The sequence below is a fragment of the Heloderma suspectum genome, chromosome 7 (assembly GCF_057233095.1).
Source record: "Heloderma suspectum isolate Gila_16-S chromosome 7, 16-S_ref, whole genome shotgun sequence".
NCBI lineage: Eukaryota > Metazoa > Chordata > Lepidosauria > Squamata > Helodermatidae > Heloderma > Heloderma suspectum.
Window position 1 is genome coordinate 17,283,668 of NC_139464.1, and position 19,612 is coordinate 17,303,279.

Below are 19,612 nucleotides of genomic sequence, written 5' to 3' on the forward strand. Positions count from 1 at the left end.
CCCCTTGGAACCCCTATGCATCACGTGTCATCCTCCACACGTAGCGGTATGACAAATCCATGAAAAGTCACGTACATAAAACACACACAAAGAAAACAAGGCACTCTGAAGAATAAACAGGTAGTCAAGGACCAAAGGGGTTTTGTGGGCAGCCCAAACCTCAAACGACTTGCCAGAGTGGCAGCCTCACGAAAACAAAGAGAATTTGTATGGAGAACGTTGAAGACTGGGAACCTGTACATAAAAACTGGCGGGTGGGGGAAGGAGGAGGAATTCCTAATGAGGACAGCAGCCATCGCCTTCTTGTGACATTAAAGCTGTCGATAGTTCGGAGGTTCTCTGTCTCTCTTGCCGTAGGTGTTGGATCCTACGTTGGTAGGTGAATAGATAGCACCGATGGTGTTGCTGGACCGGACCAAGAAGTCAGCCAAGCGTTGTGTCACGCATGTAGCGGTGTTGCACTTCCGTTTCTCCAAGCGGTGGCTGGAGACAGCAAAACAAAGAGAGACACCACCATAAAAACCTTGCGGCCGGCACCCATCAAAACATGGCTTGCTGTTGCTTCTCATTGTATTGCTAGTCTTTCTCTCCCCTCTACCCCTTCGCCTTGCTATTTTCCATGCTCTCCCAGCCTCCGGCCTTGCTTTTTCTCTTCTCCATGTCTTTTGATTAGCCAGGGCCCCATGGCAGCCATTAGTGACAAGCCACATCCTCCACGGCAGCTATTTTGTGGTGGTGTCCACAGCAGTTTCTCAAATTCCCAAACGTTCCCATGGGTCCAAAAAGGTTGGGGACCTCTGCTCTAGGGTCTTTTGCAGAGGTCTTTTCCATCACCTGCTCCCCGATCCTTTTAGCTGGAGTTATGAGGGACTGAGCCTGGGACTTTCCACATGCAAAGCATGCGCATTGCAGTATATTTCATTGCATGCTTTTGGGTGAAATTTGTATTTATTTTTGTGAGTCGTTTTGCTGGGAAATAGGGTGTAAATCTCATAAATGAAATTCTGGCCCTGGAGAGAGCATTTCCTCCCTATTTAGTTTCATTTTCCTATTACCATTGCTGCTGATTTATGGTGGATTTCTTTTGCATTCTTGGTTATGATATATATGTATACCCACAGTCACTACCTAGTCTATTACATTTATTGTTTCATGTTTATTTATGTGTGTACCTCTTTTATATAAAATATATGCAAAGTGATGTACAGTGAATTCAAATTTAAAATTTGATTTTGCTGAACAACACTTTGCATGTTTTAAAAAAATTAAAAGTAGTATATACATAAATAGTAAACAATACATGCAATAGATAGGTCTGTAGTGTGATTGTGTGCATCGACCCCTAAAAAGTCAAATCCCAGGTAAGAGATTATTATGAAAGGGTTTGAAAATAAAACAGCCAACATCATAATGCCTTTATATAAATCCATAGTGAGGTTGCTTTTGAAAAAGTTTGTACAAATTTGATCTTTGAACAACAACAAAAAGGGAACTTCCTAGAGCAGGAAAAGGATAACCACATTCAAGGGGTTAGAACATCATCTGTATGAGGAAAGACTAAAGTGTTTGGGGAACATAGGAAGCTTCCTTATAGCAGAGGCTGGTGGCTCCAATTTTTTAAAAATTTACAATATTTGTATACCGCTCCATATCTAAAACAGATTTTGGAGTGGTGAACACAAAAGATAAATCAGTAAAAGAATAAAAATATTAAGACACCGTATTAAATTTATGCTTAAAAAAAACAAAAAAACCAGAATGCCAATAGAAACCGTGGCTGGTCAGTTAAGGTATGCCTCCTGGAAGAGTGCTGTTTTCTGGAGGTGCTGGAAGCAACACAGTGTTGGTGCCTGCCTGACCTCCAGGGGCAGGGAGTTCCAAAGAAAGGGGGCCACCACACTGAAGGCTCTTTTCCTGGTGGACTCCAGTTGGGCCATGTGGAACCACCAGGAGCATGCCCTTCGATGACCTCAGTGACCAGGCAGGTTAGTAAGGGAGAAGGTAGTCTCTCAGGTATCCTGGTCCCAAGTTGTTTAGGGCTTTGTAGACTAGTACTAAAACCTTAAACCTGGCCTGGTAGCGAATGGGCAGCCAGTGCTGAACCCTATCTCAATTTGGGGGATTGGCTTCAGCACCTTGGATAGCTCTTTTAGAGTTCTGGCTAGTTCTGACTGAAACCCAGAGCAGATTCACTGCCGCACTGACATCAGAGCCACCAGCCTCATAGCAGTTCGGGCTGTTTATCCATCTGGCCCAGTATTCTCTACTCTGACTGGCAACAGCTTTTCACAGTCTTAGAAGAGGTCCTTCCTATCACCTACTACTAGTGCTGTGCCGAATCCTGCCCCCTATTTTGGGGAGCCTTTTCTCTCCTTGTGAAGGAGGCATTGTTTTTTCTGCCTCTTTCACAGGGAGGGGAAGAATTTTGGAGAATTGTCTCCTTGGGGAGGAGGACATACCTTTTTTAAAGTGTAGGCAATTCTTGAGGGGTCTTCTATTTCTTTTAAAACAACAACAACAACCCCAACCAACACCCCCTGCACTTGCAGGAGCCCAGGACTCTTCTCCAGCCGGGAGTTTTTCCTGAATGCCTATTGGAGAGGGCAAGATCACATGGTCTCCTGGGAGTTCAGAAAGAACTGCCTGGCTGGAGGAGAGTCCTGGGCTCCTGCAAGTGCAGGGGGTGTTTAAAAAAAAAATACAAAGAAGACTCCTCAAGAATTGCCTACACTTAAAAAGGTATGTGGAAACCCTGCCCCGCTCCCCAAGGAGGAAATCCTCTGAAATTCTCACCTCTCCCAGCCTCTTTTGTCAGAGTTTTCGTTCCCCCGCCGCCCCCAATGCTGAAAATGGAAGAATTGAAATATTTGGCACAGTACACCCTATCACCTGATCCTTTTAAATGGAGATGCTCCCTCAAGTGTCATTACCAGTGGCCATTCCAGCAGGCTATACTGAGGGAGATGAGAAAGGAAGTGGGGCTATTCCACCAGCCCTATTGAAAGACTACTTAATTTTTTTTCCTCTTCCCTCCCCATCCCTTTTTCCTTGAGTGATGTGACTTTTTAAATTGTAGGCCTGTGGGCAGGGCAGGGACCATCTTGTTTGATTGATAGTTTGTAAACCGTTCCAGGAGGCTTTCTGGCTGAGCAGCAGGATAAAAATACTTAAATAAATCAACATGGGACCCAAGCTCTGCTATTATCCATGGAAATCAGACCAGAGATGGTCTATTTCAGTTAAAATTGACCTCCTAGCTTAGTGGGTTTAGGGCACACTGCTCTGTCCCCCAGCACCTCACTCCTCCCTTCTCCCCAGCTTTAAACAAACGAACACACAAACTTAGTGCGTTGTGTTGCCTTTATGATGCTTTGAAGTGATTTTGGACTTCCACATTTAGGGCACAGTCCTATGCATGTTTAGACAGAGAAAAGGCCTACAGCTCCCAGCATTCCCCAGCCAGCTGCTGGGATCTGTAGGCCTTTTCTAAACATGCATAGGATTGCACCCTTAATTTATTAACCCAGAAACTTATTATCTTGAACTAGGAATGCTGGAGAAGTTCGAGACAGACTAAAATGAGCTTGGATTTCCAAGAATCCGACCTGCGGAATCCTCTGCAGAGTGACCCCCTCAGGCCATGCAGAGTCCATGGACTTTCGGATGATTTTTTTTTTACTTTCCCAAAATTTACACACATATATATTCATAGGAAAATATGCAAGTTTCTGCTGAGGAAACACTGAATGGAATGGGGGACAATATGCTATATGTAACTTACTGAGGTAAATTATGTAAATACTTACGTAAATACTTACATAATTGTTTGTGTATTTTTATGCATAACGAAAAAAAATTCACATCCGTCTGAGGGCGGATGACAGAACAAAAGGCACGTGTCAATCCATGAAACACAGACTGAGTGGATTTTACACAGTCCATACATCCCTATCTTGAACACATAAGGTCATGTTAACTGGCACTAACCTTCATAACAGGGGCTGGAGTGCAGACTTGGACTGCATGCAACAACAGACACAACATTCTACAAATGGATTTAAGAATAAGCAAGTAGCGAGATATTAAAGAGTTTTGCCCATTATTCCTCATTCCCTTAACATTTATCTACAGCTATTTACACATCTAACATTTACCCACACTGGAGGCATTCAAGATGAAGCTGGACAGCCATCTGTCAGAGATGCTCTGACTTGGATTCCTGCACTGAGCAGGGGGTTGGACTCAATGGTCTTCTAGGCCCCTTCCAACCCCACTATTCTGTGATTCTATGATTCTATAAATGGAAGCGTGATAATTTCTAAAGAACCTACCTATTGTAGCACAGTGTAATTCTTCTGTCAGTGTTTGCACAAGCATTTGCTAAACCGTGTTAGCAGTGATATCTTCTGCTCACATTTCTTTGCATCTAACACTCTATCTTTCAAAAGGCTATGGCAGAGTTCACAGTCAAGGCAATCTAAATGATTCATTTGACATATCGCAATGAACTCTGTGGGATTCTCCAAAAGATATTTTGTGTCCCATCTAGGGATGGCGGAGAATTTCTCCACGAATCTCGGGGAGGCCGAATGCCAATGCATTCGGCCCCCCGAAATTGTTGGTGAAATTCTCCGCCCCCCTGCCCCCCCCCGGGATGGGACTTACCTCCCTCAAATGTCCCTCTCGGCAGTGGGTCCCGGCGGGAGTTCGCCGCCGCCATTACAAAATAAAGTAAAAAAAAACAACAACACCCGTGATAGGCTACGTAACAATTTACGTAGCCTATCACGGCTAGATTCCCAAAGTCAGCTGTGATAGGCTACATAAATGGGCGCCGCCATTTGCGTTCCTTATTTGGTCCCGGTAGTTTACGTAAAGATTTACGCAACATTGCCCTTATTTTCGCCATAGTCTACGTAAATCTTTGCGTAGACTACCGGGACCAAATAAGGAATGCAAATGGCGGCGCCCATGGGCGCCGCCATTTGCGTACGCACTTTTTTTCCCCCCTAAGTCACCTGTTTTTTTCCCCAAAGTCACCCGTGATAGGCTACGTAACGATTTACATAGCCTATCACAGCTAACTTTGGGAATCTAGCCGTGATAGGCTACGTAAATCGTTACGTAGCCTATCACGGGTGTTTTTTTCCCCACTTTTTTATTTCGCGGCCGGGGAGACGGGGCGCTTCTCCCCGGCCTGAATTTCGGCCGGGCGAGGCGGGGCGCCTCCCCCCCGGCCTGAATTTTGGCTGGGCGAGGAGGGGTGCCTCCCCCCCAGCCTGAACTTCGGTGGGAGAACCGAAGCGCCTCCCCCCCCACTGCGAAGCAAGCTGCGGGACCAGGTAAGTGTCTTTCATATATCCCTAGTCCCATCATTTCACTTTCAGTAAAAAGAAACTAAGGCAACAAGATCTAACACATAATTGATGATTAGCTAAGTCTTAGAAATGTGAACTCTCTGTCAGGGCAAGGTGAATGAGTTAAATTATGAAACCAATATAATAAATGGCACTTTGACTTATGGAAAGTACATTTTCAGAATCTGGAAATCATTACTCCATCAGCCAGAAAAACTACAAATATATATACAACAATGCCATCAGTTAGAGATCAAGGAGGAATTGTTCAAAATAAAATAAATATGTATGTACAATGCATGTTTGAGGAGATTTGTGTTCAGATTATATTGGCCTGATATCAGTTCAACCTAGATAGATATGAGTTTGTGAGGTATATTTTTCCAAAATGTAAGATTGCCTTCTCTTTCTATTAAGATCCCTGATGGAACAATCTTCACTAGAACATTCAATAGAAGATTGGACCTGGTGGAACAATCTTCAAAGACTCTTCTAACAATAGAAGCCGCATGATGATAAGCAGTTTGGAAGGACCCCGGGACCTGATGGAGTTTCATCAAAGTGATATAAGTCCTTGGAAGGCTTTCTTGTGCCTTTTCTTCTTAAAGTTGAATAAGACGCTGAAGAGGTTAATAAAGTACGAAGCTCAGTCTATGAAGCCAATATTTCTACTATATTAAAACCAGATAAAGGCATTCTGTCTTGTTCCAGATAGATGTCAATCTCATTAATGATTGTAGATAACGTTGTTTACACATTTGGGTACTTGAAAGCAATTCTTTAAATCATCCACCTGAAAAGTAAGTTTCATCTCAGGCAGACATGGGCCAGTTTATATTTTTAAGGGTTTGTTTTTGTTTTTGTTTTCACAAATATACAAAATAAAATCGTAACAAATTTTATCTACGTAATTCCTAAAGAAGGCTAGATTATATAAGGCACTTTGTCAACTTGGTTTTGGAACAGACCAGATGAAAGATGCTCCTTTAGCCGTCTTGATCAATACTGAAAAGGCATTTTATAGGATTCGTGGCTATTTCCAGTATATTCGAAAAATATTCCTTTCCTGAGAATTTTATTAACTAGTTTGAAACTGTGCCATTTATTTAGTTCAACACCTAACGTATTAATCAGTGGGGTTACCTCAGATCCTGTTTATCTAGAATGGGATCATTTTTAGAGCTCTGCACAAATGGCCTCTCAAAATCCTCCACCTTATTTGTGGGCAGAGAAATTTGGGAGCCAATTTCACCAAATTTCTCCAGGGGGAGGAGAAATTCTCAACAGTTTCTCACAGGTAGGGCTCCCCATTGGCAGGGCTTGTTGTAGCACAGCTTCTTTCTTTTGGGATAAGGGTTTTGGGGTTTTTCATGCTGCAGCAACATCACCTGTGTTGGCAGGCTGGCCCCTATTTTGTATCCACTACAATACAGTTGTGTCTGGGGTTGGGTGGGGGCAGCGTTCTGTCTAGCTCCAGAGATGAGGTGGAGTTACTGCTCTGCCAAAATCTGTCCTCCAATTTCCTGAAAGTTTTCTTCCTCTGTGAAAGGGGTTTCTACTGTTCTGCCTCATTCTCAGAGTGTTCTATAATGTATTTTTGTAGTGTTTTTGAGCTTACCTGATTACCGCTAGCCTCCTGGGATGCCTGCACTTCCTGTTCTGAAAAAGCCCCATGGGAGGAATTACCTCCGTGATCCCTTCCACTGAGCTTTAATTGAAGTGTAGGAAGCTGAGGAGGCTGCCAGAGAGATGATTGTGCAATGAAAAACAGGACTCTTCAGCCACCTCTAAGGAAGGTAAGCCCAAGAAGCCCAAACCCGACCCATGAGAAATTCTCTGAATTTTCTTCACCATTGAATTTCATTTCAATACCAATTTCTCTTCTATTAAATTGAATGAGAATGTTCGAAAAACATGTGGGATAAATTTTTGGCACAGCACCTAGTAATTTTACCTAGAATGAGGTACTAGACAGCGGTGTCTTGAATCCCCTTATGACTTGATTTGTTGAACCCCCTACTGCTGAGGTCTCCAACACGGTGTTTTCTCAAAACTCCAGATGTGCCCATGGACTCCAAACTCCAAACGTGCCCATGGAGACCCTTGCCCTAGCTTGTGCCACCAGACAATATGAGAATATTGTTAAAATGCCCGCAACTGTGAACACAAATAACTTTTATTATTATTTAATAGGGATGTACGAAAGTGACTTACCTTTTAACGAAATTGATTTGAGGTGGGGGGGAGGCGCTCCGTCCCTCCCCCCGAAATTCTGGCCGGGGGGGAGGCGCTCCGTCCCTCCCCCCCCGAATCCTGGCCGGCTGGGTCCGCAAATGGCGGTGGCCGTAGCCGCCGCTGTTTGCATCCCTGAAGTCAGCCGTGATAGGCTACGTAAATGTTTACGTAGCCTATCATGGCTGATTTAAAAGAAAAAAAAACGCGTACACAAATGGCGGTGCCCATGGGCGCCGCCATTTGCGTTCCTTATTTTGACACGACTTAGTCTACGTAAACATGTACGTAGACTAAGACGGCGAAAATAAGGGGAACGCAAATAGCATAGATGCTACGCTATTTGCGTTCCCCTTATTTTTGCTTTTTTTTTCTTTTACGCGCGTTTTTTTTTTCTTTTAAATCAGCCGTGATAGGCTACATAAACATTTATGTAGCCTATCACGGTATTTTTTAAAAATCTAGCTGTGATAGGCTATGTAAATCTTTACGTAGCCTATCACTTTTTTTGTTTTTTGTGGTTTTTTTACTGGAAATGGTGGTGGTGGCAGCCAGTCGGAAGACCGGCCGCCACAGCCGCTGCCGCCAAACCGCCGCCAAACCGCCGCCAAACCGCCACTGGAGCCGCCGCCGCCAGGAGGATTCGCCCAAGGTAAGTCCCGTCCCGGGGGGGGGAAGACCGTTTCGCCACCGATTTCAGAGGGCCGAATGCGCTGGCATTCAGCCTCCCCGAGATTCGTGGCGAAATTCTCTGACATCCCTACTTTTATATGCAGCTTTTGTTCTTTCCCATCTAGAACCTCCAATCTCACTGCCTGGATATAACACTAACTAGAAAAAGCTCTTGGGTGAGGACCAGCATGCACTGCCACATAATGTGGTGGCTTACTTGGCTTTTATTAATTAATTGAGTGCTTGCTTTATATTTATATATATATATATATATATATATATATATATATTTGTTGTTGTTGTTGTTGTTGTTCAGTCATTCAGTCGTGTCCGACTCTTTGTGACCCCATGGACCATAGCACGCCACGCCTTCCTGTCCTGTGCTCTCTCCCGGAGCGTGCTCAAGTCCATATTCATTGCATCATATATATATATGGTTGAATTCAAGATTTCATAAAATACATTAATAGAGCAATCCTATCAGGATAGCCAACAGCCTCTGAACTCGGAGGTGACTGCCTATCCAATGCAAGGTGGGCGGAATGCAGAGGGGATCTTCTCCTCCACACTCTGGCCACCCTGCATTTGCAGCTAGATGACCAATTTCGGCTGTCTAGCCATGGGAGCGGGGGGGGGGGAAGCCAGATGACACATAGGAAGCATCATACCAGTACTTCCACACTCCCCACCAGTCCTTGCCCCCAGGAACACCCCCTTTTGCTCTGCTCCATGCTGCTGTTACAAGCCCGGAGCCCGGAGACATTCTGTGCCACCTACAAGGCAGCAGGGGAGGGGGCAGGGAGGCGGTTCTGTGGGAACGGACCTCAGAGTGCAGGCTCCGAGGTCAGATCCCAGAAACTGACCAATTCGATGGCCGTCTAGCCACTGTCTAGGGGCCATAGGATTGTGTCCTAGTAATCATAAAACTTCTACAGTAAAATAATCATCCAATTAAACTACATTATGCCTCCTTAAAACTGAGTGGTAACAGTTAACGCATCAACAGCAATTACTAAAAGCAACAGCAATTAATTAAAAAGCCCAGACTAAAATTAACATATTTTAAGTTGTTTCTTAAACAGTTCCAAAGATGGGGCCGCTCATATTTGCTGGGATGAGAATTCCATAAGGATTCGACTGATGTATGGAGGCTAGGTATATCATTAACAGATATCCACCAGGACAGCTAAATATTCAGAGGTGATAGACCTTCAAGTACCAGACACCAAGTAAAAGAGCAGGTGGGGGTCTTTGCATCCATGCTCTGCTTTTTGAGCTTCCCAGAGACACTTAGCAAGACTTGCTGAAGACAGAATGCAGGGAGTAAGATGGTCAGTAATTTGAGAGAGGAGGAAGAAGCGTATCTCTCTTCTACAGCATGTGGAATTCCTTGATGGTGAACTGAACAGGTCTAAATGTGTTGGCATGGAATGCCTCACTGAAATTTTTATAGCATCTTTGAGCTAGTTTGGAAAGAGAGCGCTGGACTAACTGGAACCTTTGTCTTTCTCAGTCTTCCCCAACCTGGTGCCCTCCAGATATGTTGGACTACACCTTCCATACTGGCTGGGGATGATGGGACTTGTAGTACATACATCTAGAGGGCACCGGGTTGGGAAAGGGAGGTCTATCTGGTGGGACAGTTCCAATGTTCTGCTATTTACTAATTTCATGCGAATGGGAATGCTACCATTCACTCACCGCCTGCTTTATGCCTGGAAAGATAAAAAGCAGACAGGAAACTCTCAGGAAGAAACACACTGTAAAGGGATTGGTATTAATAATTACAAGCAGGTTATATACAAAACACCTCAGATTTGATTTTTCAAAGTAGGGCCTTCGCGGCATCTCCAGAAAAGGATAATTATAGTATAGTTAAGTCACTAAGTGGCAACAATGACTCAGTGTTTCGCTTTCAGATGCTTTTAAAGGCTATTTAGGGAACGTGCTGATATCATGAGAATGATTAGCATAACCATCAGTCACTTGCTCCTGTCAGCTACTCCTGAAGCAGTAAAACCCCAAAGTCTTTCCTAGCCACCTGCTGTTTTCAAGAATTGACCTAATGAACAAATAGTGGAGTTGCCAACAAGTGTTCTAGTAGCTTCGGAATCAGGCCTGCCCCAATGATTAAGGCAGCCCATGCTGGCTGTGAATAATGGGAATTATCATCCAATACATCTGGAAGGTACCAGGTTAGGGAAGGCTGTTCCACCTCAGTGGTAGGACAATGTATATTTTGACGTTCATCTTTCAAAAATTATTTGGCAGAAAATGGCATCAGACCTGAAATCATTTGATTTATATATGGTGTTTTTTATTTAATGTAAAAAGATAATTTATTAAACTGTAAGTCACCTCAGGGGCCATATTTGGGCCAAAAGGTGACTCATACATTTATAAATAAAATAAATGTGAGGGATGATTTCAATATTTAATCCCCACCTGCAGTGATACAGTCTAGGGTGGGCTGTACCATATGATATTTATAATCACTTACATATTTCCAAAAAAAGAGGAAATGTATTACAGAGAAAGAGGACAGAGATTTGCATGAAAGTTGCATATGGTAATTTAGACGTCTGGGTGCAAATTTAGAAATAATTACTATAAATTAAAGACAGATATAATTAGGCATGTATGAATCAGCAAACTTGAGTTCACCAAAGTTCTCTAAATTCCATCTCAAAGCTCGTTCTGACTCGAGTCTAGGGATGGGGGAGAATTTCTCCCCGAAACTTCAGGGGGCCGAGTGCCAATGTGTTCGGCCCCCCGAAGTAGTTTCGGGGAGAAATTCTCCGCCCCCCGCCCCCCCCTGGGATGGGACTTACCTTTCACGAATGTCCCTCCCGGCGGCGGGTCCTGGTGGCGGTTCGGCAGGTCTTCGACAGGGGCAGGGGCGGCAGCCAGTCTTTTGACCGGTTGCCGCCGCCGCCATTCCAAGAAAAGTAAAAAAAAAAAACGCCCCCGTGATAGGCTACGTGATGATTAACGTAGCCTATCACGGCTAGATTTGCAAAGTCAGCCGTGATAGGCTACGTAAATCGTCACGTAGCCTATCACGGGTGACTTAAAAAAAAAAAGCGCGTACGGCTAATGGCGACCCCCATAGGGAGCCGCCATTCGCGTTCCTTATTTGGTCGCTGTAGTCTACGTAAAGATTACGTAGACTACGGCGAAAATAAGGGCAACGCTATTTGTCACCCGTGATAGGCTATGTGACGATTAACGTAGCCTATCATGGCTGACTTTGCAGATCTAGCTGTGATAGGCTACGTAAATCGTCACGTAGCCTATCACGGGGGCGTTTTTTTTTTCTTTTTATTTCGCGGCCGGGCAAGGCAAGGCGCCTCCTCCCTGGCCTGAATTTCGGCCGGGCGAGGCGGGAAGCCTCCCCCCCAGCCTGAATTTCGGCCGGGCGAGGAGGGAAGCCTCCCCCCCGGCCTGAACTTCAGGGGGAGCAGCGAAGTGCCTCCCCCCCACCGCGAAGCAAGCTGCGAGACCAGGTAAGTGACTTTCGCGCACCCCTACTCGAGCCCATCTCAGATCACAAGGTTTGTTTTTTTCTTTTTGCATGAAAATCCATGCACATTTTCATGCGTATTTTTCCAAATGTATGCATCGATTGTGCACATCTTTGAAATGTATGCATTCTTCTCCCATTGATTAAAGCATATTTGTGCGCAATTTTCAAAAGTATGCATTTTTTCACGTGCCTTTGTCAAAAGCACACATGCTGTTGAACATACTTTTTAAAAATCTGCAAATCACATTGCAAGATCAGAAATGTACAGACTTCGACCGCAGATTGCATCAAAGGTGTGAACTGGGTAAATCCTGATAAAAAATGAAGTGAAACTAATTTCTCATAATCCCTAGATATAATACATCTCACCATAGTGGGGGTGTCTTGTGTGCCAGCTCAGTCTCCTGCCCACATGCAGCTGATGGGCAACTTCAAGATCCCTACCTTGTCTCCCTTCTTAAACCAGACTTAGATGGAACAGCCCCTCAGATAAGAGGACTGTCGTCTGTAAAATAGGACTCATGGCCACCGTAATACTTTTAGGCTCATAGGTAACAAAAGGAGGAAAATTAAGGAGCTAAATGTTGGACTCATAGAATCATAGAATAGTAGGGTTGGAAGGAGCCTACAAGGCCATCGAGTCCAACCCCCTGCTCAGTGCACGAATCCAAGTCAGAGCATCCCTGACAGATGGCTGTCCAGCCTCATCTTGAATGCCTCCAGTGTGGGAGACCCCACCACCTCCCTAGGACCGCTGGAAACTGGTAATATAAAATGGATTTTGTTCACAATGCATGCTTTCTGTGCTCTGATTGAGAGGAAATCTACACAGGATTTTTTGTATATCTGAATTTTGTTAATTGATGTCTTTTTATCATCAGCTTTGCAAGGATGTTTTTGCTAAGTGATGTTTTAACATCTCTGTTATTGTGCAGGTCTATAGTTCTCACTGTTTTCAAGGTCACCAATAAGCTCACCAATTACCTACATTCCCCAGGATTTGCATGAGTGATCATTTGAATCTGCAGAGGTGACAATTGATCTCGCTGTACTATACATTAAAGACATGTCCCAGGGAATGGCCTTAAGGTACATTAAAGCACCATCTTGCTGAAGCTAAGCAGGTCTAGGTCTGGTCAGTCCCTAGATGGGAAACTCACAAATCCTGTATGCCACCAAGTTCTACAATAGGGCTCAAATGTAATACTTAGAAATGTAATATATACGCAAGTTAAATAAATAAAGAACATGTTCCTGTTGCCAAAAACAGTAGCCCTGTGTCTCTTTCTTCCCCATCACATATAGTAAATAATGTAACCACTAGTAAAAAGGGTCATCTGTGTTCATCTTTCATTTCATTTTGTTTTTCAAATCAAGAGGGCCTTGCTATGAATAATTTCAAAAGTATGCATGCATTTACAGCTGCCTAAACCTTTTATAAATTTTTAAAGTTGTTCTCTGACATCGTCTGAGTCTGTTTGCTGTTCTCTCACTGAAATTAGCTAGACACATAACAAGGCTATTATGGGCTACACCTATTACCATGCCAATCTCTATTTATCACTCCAGATACCTTTTGAAAATGATTTTTATAGCAATTGAAATCCCACAAGAAAATGGCATTTATAGTTCCTTAAATGCCCATGCACTCAGAACTGTACAGAACTCTGTATAAGTAGTTGCAGTTTGCATTAATTCACTGTGACAGTGTATATTTCGCAGAACAAGGAATACTTAAAAATAAAAGTCTTATTTCCAAGCCTGTTAGCACCCTCCTCAGAACAATGTCTTTTTTTGCTTTAGGAGAGGAGGAAAGAAAAATCCTGTTTAAGAGAACTAACTTAGAAATTCCACTCAAAACGAAACCTTCCACAGATCGAATAAACTGTATCAAAAGTTTTGCATCTCACTTCATGTTGATTTTTCTGATATTAATATTCCTGTAAATATGTATGCATGTCTAACATTCCTCCCTTTTTTATTTCATTACGAGTGCAGTCTTATGCTCATCTACTTGGAAGTAAGTCCCACTGAGTTCAATGCGAATTACCTCCAGATAAGTGTATATAGGATTGTAGTCTAAAATGGCCTTGGGATCAGTTAGACTGTAATTAAAGTAGATTGGGAGGGGGGTGAAATACTGCATACTCAAGACATTAGAGGTCTAAATAACCCCAATGGATTAAATCTTCTCATTTGTTAACTATTTTATATAGATTATAGCTGCTCTTAACCATTCATTATTTGTTTCATTCATATGTTCAGGAGCCTTTAAGTTGAAGGGAAAAGTGATATATTTAATAGTATAGTTCTATTTTTGTAGTATAAACAATAATCCTTAATACAATTTATTTATTTATTTCTATACCACCCAATAGCCGAAGCTCTCTTAATATTTATATTAAATTGGAGTCATTGTCAAATGCATCTCATTTTAAAAAAATAAAATCTGGAGTCTATTTGATCCCACTATCTGATTAGTAAAGTGCTTTTAATAAGGCAATGAGAGTTAAAATCTTAGAATAAAATGTTTTTATTAGCTGGACTTCTGTAACACAGAAGCAATGAGACACCCAAACCCTGTGAATATGGAGGAATGCCACTGAAGTTAGTGGAACTGCAGTGGGTCAAGCCATCTGAGGGAGGCTTCAGCCAGAGAATATTGCAAGCACTGTTTTGAGATATGATGAATGAATGACCACAGGCATTTGAACAGAACTGAAGACATGTATGCTAAGAAAACCGCGAAAGCAAATTACAACATGTTTTCTCTTTATGCATAGTTTGCATTAGAATCAAAAGCAATCTATACCTTTTGGGCTTTGCTGCTTCTTCCCCCAGTAGTGCACCATTAATTCCCAAGAAGCCGGTACTTCTGGACAGGATGGGTAAGAACCACTCTTGTCTGTTGAGAGTCCCATCAGATAAATCGTCAGCCAAAGAGAGAAGACTTTAAATAACAACAAAAAGCAAAATTGCTTTTTCCATTAACATTTCTCCTCCTCTCCCCCTCCCTGCCAATGTCTCTTTCACCTATATAGCAAAAGATGAACTGTGCATCAGTACAATACAAACCATTTGGCTTCTTGAAATAGTAGGATAAGCTTGATGGTTACTGACCTCTCAATAGGCGTCGCTTCCAGGGAACTTAAAGTAATAGACAAGATGATGAAAAGAAAGGGTCCCTTGAAGCTGCACATCTCTCCTTTGGGTGTTTATGAAAAAAAGGATCACAAGACAAAAAAACTTCAGCTTCAAACATGCATTCTTCATTATATGAACAACAACTGTAGCAGTACCTGAAGCAACAAGCCATGATGAATATTCAGGGAGAATAGAAATAATATCCAGAGAGAACAGAGAGGGAAAAGAAGTGTCCTAACTTGTATGAAACAATGTAATATTCCCCTTTCCAAACCAATGGATTAGAAATAATATTCTCTGTTTTCCCAAATGTTTTATTTTTTTAATATAAAGTGAGAAAACAAGAGTTTTCTAATCAAGCTGGTCAAATTTTATCAGTTGTGTTGTTTCAGAGTTCTCTCTAACCCTTTTTCTTCTACTGAGATTATATATATATATATATATATATATATATATATATATATGAGAATTATCAGCTAATAATGAGTTACCTTTTGGTGGTTGAGGAACTAGCTGAAGAAATCAAACGTCTGTATTAGAAGGAATAGTACAGGAACAATCTCACACTTGCTTCCGAGACTGAAGTATTCCTTGCCTCCACCTTCCTTGCTAGCATGTAATACAGCTCTTATATACCCCTCATTTCTTTCTGAGCTCTGACATCAGGCAGCAGAGAGAGAGAGAGAGAGAGAGAGAGAGAGAGAGAGAGATTCTGTCATTAACTTCTATCCCTATAGATAGAAAGTGCCCCAATGAAGCAAAAGGATGATAGGTCACCACTACATTTACACATCAGTAAATTTTAATCAAGCCCATTCAGGAAGTACTCATGAAGTGATGCTAATAAGACAAGGTACTGCAACACCAGAACTGATGTGAGCATTTCAAGAAAAGTTCTAATAGAAGAGCTAACTGTTCCTGTGGGTGTTAACTATAGCTAAATAAGGTAACAAAACAGAATTTTTAGGAATTATGAAGAAAGCAAGTGGAAATGAAAGGCAGGATGTAGTGATAATGAAATGTAAATAGATGGAAATTCTGTAAGGACAAAAGAAAGAAAGAAAGAAAGAAAGAAAGAAAGAAAGAAAGAAAGGCCAAAATAAAAGTGGAATAAAAATGATACATAGATACACACACCCTTTGTAACATTGAATAGCAAAAAGAGGTGCTGAATGCCGACAGCATTGTGGCCACTGAGAAATAAAAGGAGGAACCAGCATGCTCAAGGAACTCCCAAGGTTTGCAAAAGTACAAATAATGACAACAATAACAACAACAACAATAATAATAAACAACAACCCTAAGGGGGGTGGCGCTCCCTCCCAAACTGTCCAATGAGGATTCAGCTTGCTCAATGGCCACAAAATCTGGAGCATGTGTTCGGGGAGGGGAACAAAAGCCCAGGTGTCCTGGGCAAATATGATTATCCTCACTGTATGGATGGGGAGCTGGAGAGAGAGAGAAAGGAAGGTTCTGAGTTTGGGTTTGTATACAGTATAATGCAGTTGCTCAACTGTCATGGCCATCTATTGGATATTGTCTGTGATGTCATTTACATCTCTTAAATCTATCTTTGCGGGGTGAGGCTTCAAAGTCATTAAAACACACACATTTTAGTTATTTAAATGGTGAACACTTCCCTTGCTGTACCAAATATGGCCCCTTCAAAAGCATCCCCAAAGACCCCAGAAACCAAAGCCAATAATGCACAGCTTGTCTTCTTTTGCAGCAATGCACCACGCACCCCCCTCCAAACAGCAGCAGTCAGTGAAGTTGTTCACTGCAGTTGGCAAGGAGTGGGCTGGCAAGGAGCACCCAATGTGGACACATGGTGTTGTCTCTGTAGGGGTGTGCACATGTGATTTGGATCAGGATCATGGTGCTGGGGTGGTGGTAGTTAGTGTTTTTCCCAAGCACAATTTTCCAGATGAACATTGTCCCCATAAAATGTCTGTTGTTGCAGATTACAGATTGGAAAAGCAGCATGAAAGGAAAGGGTTAAATCTCCTACCCCACGTCCCTCATTGCCACCATGTCCCATGGACCTAATCTGAATTGAGTTCCCTATGGCCACTAATCATTTATTTATTTGTAAGTGGGAGCTTCAACCTATGGATCTCTTACATCATATCTCATCTTAAGTGGGTGTCATGTTATTATCACTGCATGATTGGTGTTAGTCTGACTATTGTACTGAGAAGCAAGGATGGGGGAGAATTTAGTTCAGTTCACAGATTGTTACAAACTTACGAAATTCACATTTCCCAAATCAATATGCGAACTGGAATGCAGTTGTCCTTTGATATTCGCATTTCCCCTGATTTTGTGATGCAGTTGTCGGAACATAAAAAAGCATACAAAATGTGTACATTAGGGGAAATGCACACAAAATGGTGTATAGGTGAAATAAACCTACAAAAAAGAGAGATTTAAATAAGAGAAAACTGCTTGAAAAAAATGCATGTGTTAGGCAAAAAATGCATACAAAAATGCATCTATTAAGTGAAATATCTACAAAAATCCCTACGAATTTCCATGTGTACTTAAACAAATCACAAAGCAATGCAGAAACAGGACAGAACAAGCTGAAGGCTGGAACAACGAAAAACTGAAATTGGCAGCTTCATCCATTTTTACTGATAAGGTAATAATACCCATTGCTCTTTCAAAAATAATTAAAAAGATTACCAAGAATCGTTAGGGAAGCCATGACATTTAAACTAGTATAAAACATATGCGCATTTGTCAGGTAGATCTGCCTCTTGTGTCTGGATGTCACAGACAACTTCTCTTCAACCTCACCTGTTTTGCGCGACTAAGGACACGACAAACTAGACCAAGCTGCCTCAGTCTCCCAAAGGTGGCTTTTTAAAGGAAAAGCAGCCTCAGAGGCTACAGACAGTTGCTCCTTATGAAGGGGGCCTTTAATCCACCTGGTTTTCCACTGGAAAAGATACAGGTAACCTCAGGGGGTGAAAAAACAGCTTGTGAGAGGTGAATTTAATAGAAAAATAGGAAGCAAGGGTTAAGCACCTCCTTCCCATCCTCTAACAATGGAACCCATTCCCTAGGGAGGTGGTGGGCTCTCCCACACTGGAGGCATTCAAGATGAAGCTGGACAGCCATCTGTCAGGGATGCTTTGACCTGGATTCCTGCATTGAGCAGGGGGTTGGACTCGATGGCCTTGTAGGCCCCTTCCAACCCTACTATTCTATGCTTCTAACCTGTGGCTACTTTTCGTTTTTAAAAAAGGCTATGGAAATTGACCCACAATGTGTAATATGCCCCTAAGTTCTATTGACATTTTCACTCACGTATATAACTTTCAATAGTCAGGACTCTTTTCCCTCCCCCAGCACACACATAATTCTGACAACTGAGAAAGAAAAAGAAAAAAATAAGAAAAAAGGATGACAACTTGCCTTTTTATAAGACCCTGTTAGGGGGGTTCAGATGATGCTTCCTTGACAGTTCTGCTATTAATAGTGGCAATTCCTCTGTGCTGTGGGGGGCGGGGGAGCAATGCTGAACATCAGGAGATGTTCGTAATAGATTTATGCCAGCAGCAAAGGCAAGCCAGCAAATAAATAAATATGCAGTCACTCATGCAGGTGGATTTACAATGCCAGGAATGACTGTAATATTTTTGCACTCCTGTTTCCCAAAGTAGAAGGAAGTTGCAGCTATCAGTTGAGAGAGAGGCGATTTTTGCCGTTCACATACAGGAAGATATTGGAGTTAAGAGCATGCAGGAAAAGATGGCTGTTTCTGGATGACAGAAGCAGCTTCCATGATACTGGACTCGTGCATCGGGATCTACCTGCCTGCAAATATGCTTGCTTCCCATCTTCTCAACCACTACATTTGCAAATAGTCAGTTAATTAAAAAAAATGGAAAAATAAAAATAAAGGACCATAAGTCTCCTGTACATTCTAGCAGTACTGCCCATCTACCTGCTTCCCATCTGCTTAACCTATATATTTGCAAAGAAACAGTTTGTGACAAAAAGAACCCTACATCCCTAGTATATTCTGGTAGGGCATGCATGAGTGCTTGCTTTCCATCTGCTCAACCTATACATTTACAAAGAAACAGTTGATTACTCAAAACAGGATTACTTTCCTATGCATCCTTGTACTGCCTGCCTGCTTTCCACCTGCTCACCTTGCACACCTTTGCAAATAAACAGTTTATAATGGAAGTCATCATGAGGGTGCAAAGTAGACGTGATAGCTCCAGGACCCAACCTAGGTCCTGTCAAATCCCTAGAAAGTATGTGCGGGAAGCTTGTGTTCCTTCAGATGTTGTTGTTCTCCAAATCCCATCACCCTCAGGAAACATGGCCAGTAGTCAGAGATGATGGGAGTTGTTGTCCAACAACCTCTGGAGGGCCACATGTTTCCCACCCTGCTATAAAGCATGGGAGTGGGGTGGAGGATTTAAAGCAAAGCATAAGTGGGCGGCAGAGGAAGCTGCTAAGCATGTGTTTGGGGAGGTCCCATAGTTCAGTGGTAGAGCACATGCTTTGCCTAGGGGAGGTCTCATGTTTAAATCCTGGCATTTTCCAGGTGTGTTTGTTTTGCTTAGAAAATCAGGTAGTTCCCCAGCACCATCATCTGGGACAGATGCTCCAGGAAGAACTGGAACCACCATAACCCTGTGCCTCTGAAGTCCAAACT

The 19,612-nt window shown here is 42.6% G+C and overlaps 1 protein-coding gene across 1 annotated transcript; it reads right to left on the bottom strand.

Annotated features, from left to right (window-relative positions):
- Positions 1-311: 311 nt before the first annotated feature.
- Positions 312-14,987, bottom strand: IAPP (islet amyloid polypeptide). The gene is made up of 3 exons (XM_084811698.1): positions 14,908-14,987; positions 14,600-14,737; positions 312-483 (listed from the first exon to the last, which is right to left on the bottom strand). The coding sequence occupies exons 1-3, from the start codon at positions 14,985-14,987 to the stop codon at positions 312-314; spliced, it is 390 nt and encodes a 129-aa protein (XP_084667824.1).
- Between the last annotated feature and the right edge of the window lie 4,625 nt (positions 14,988-19,612).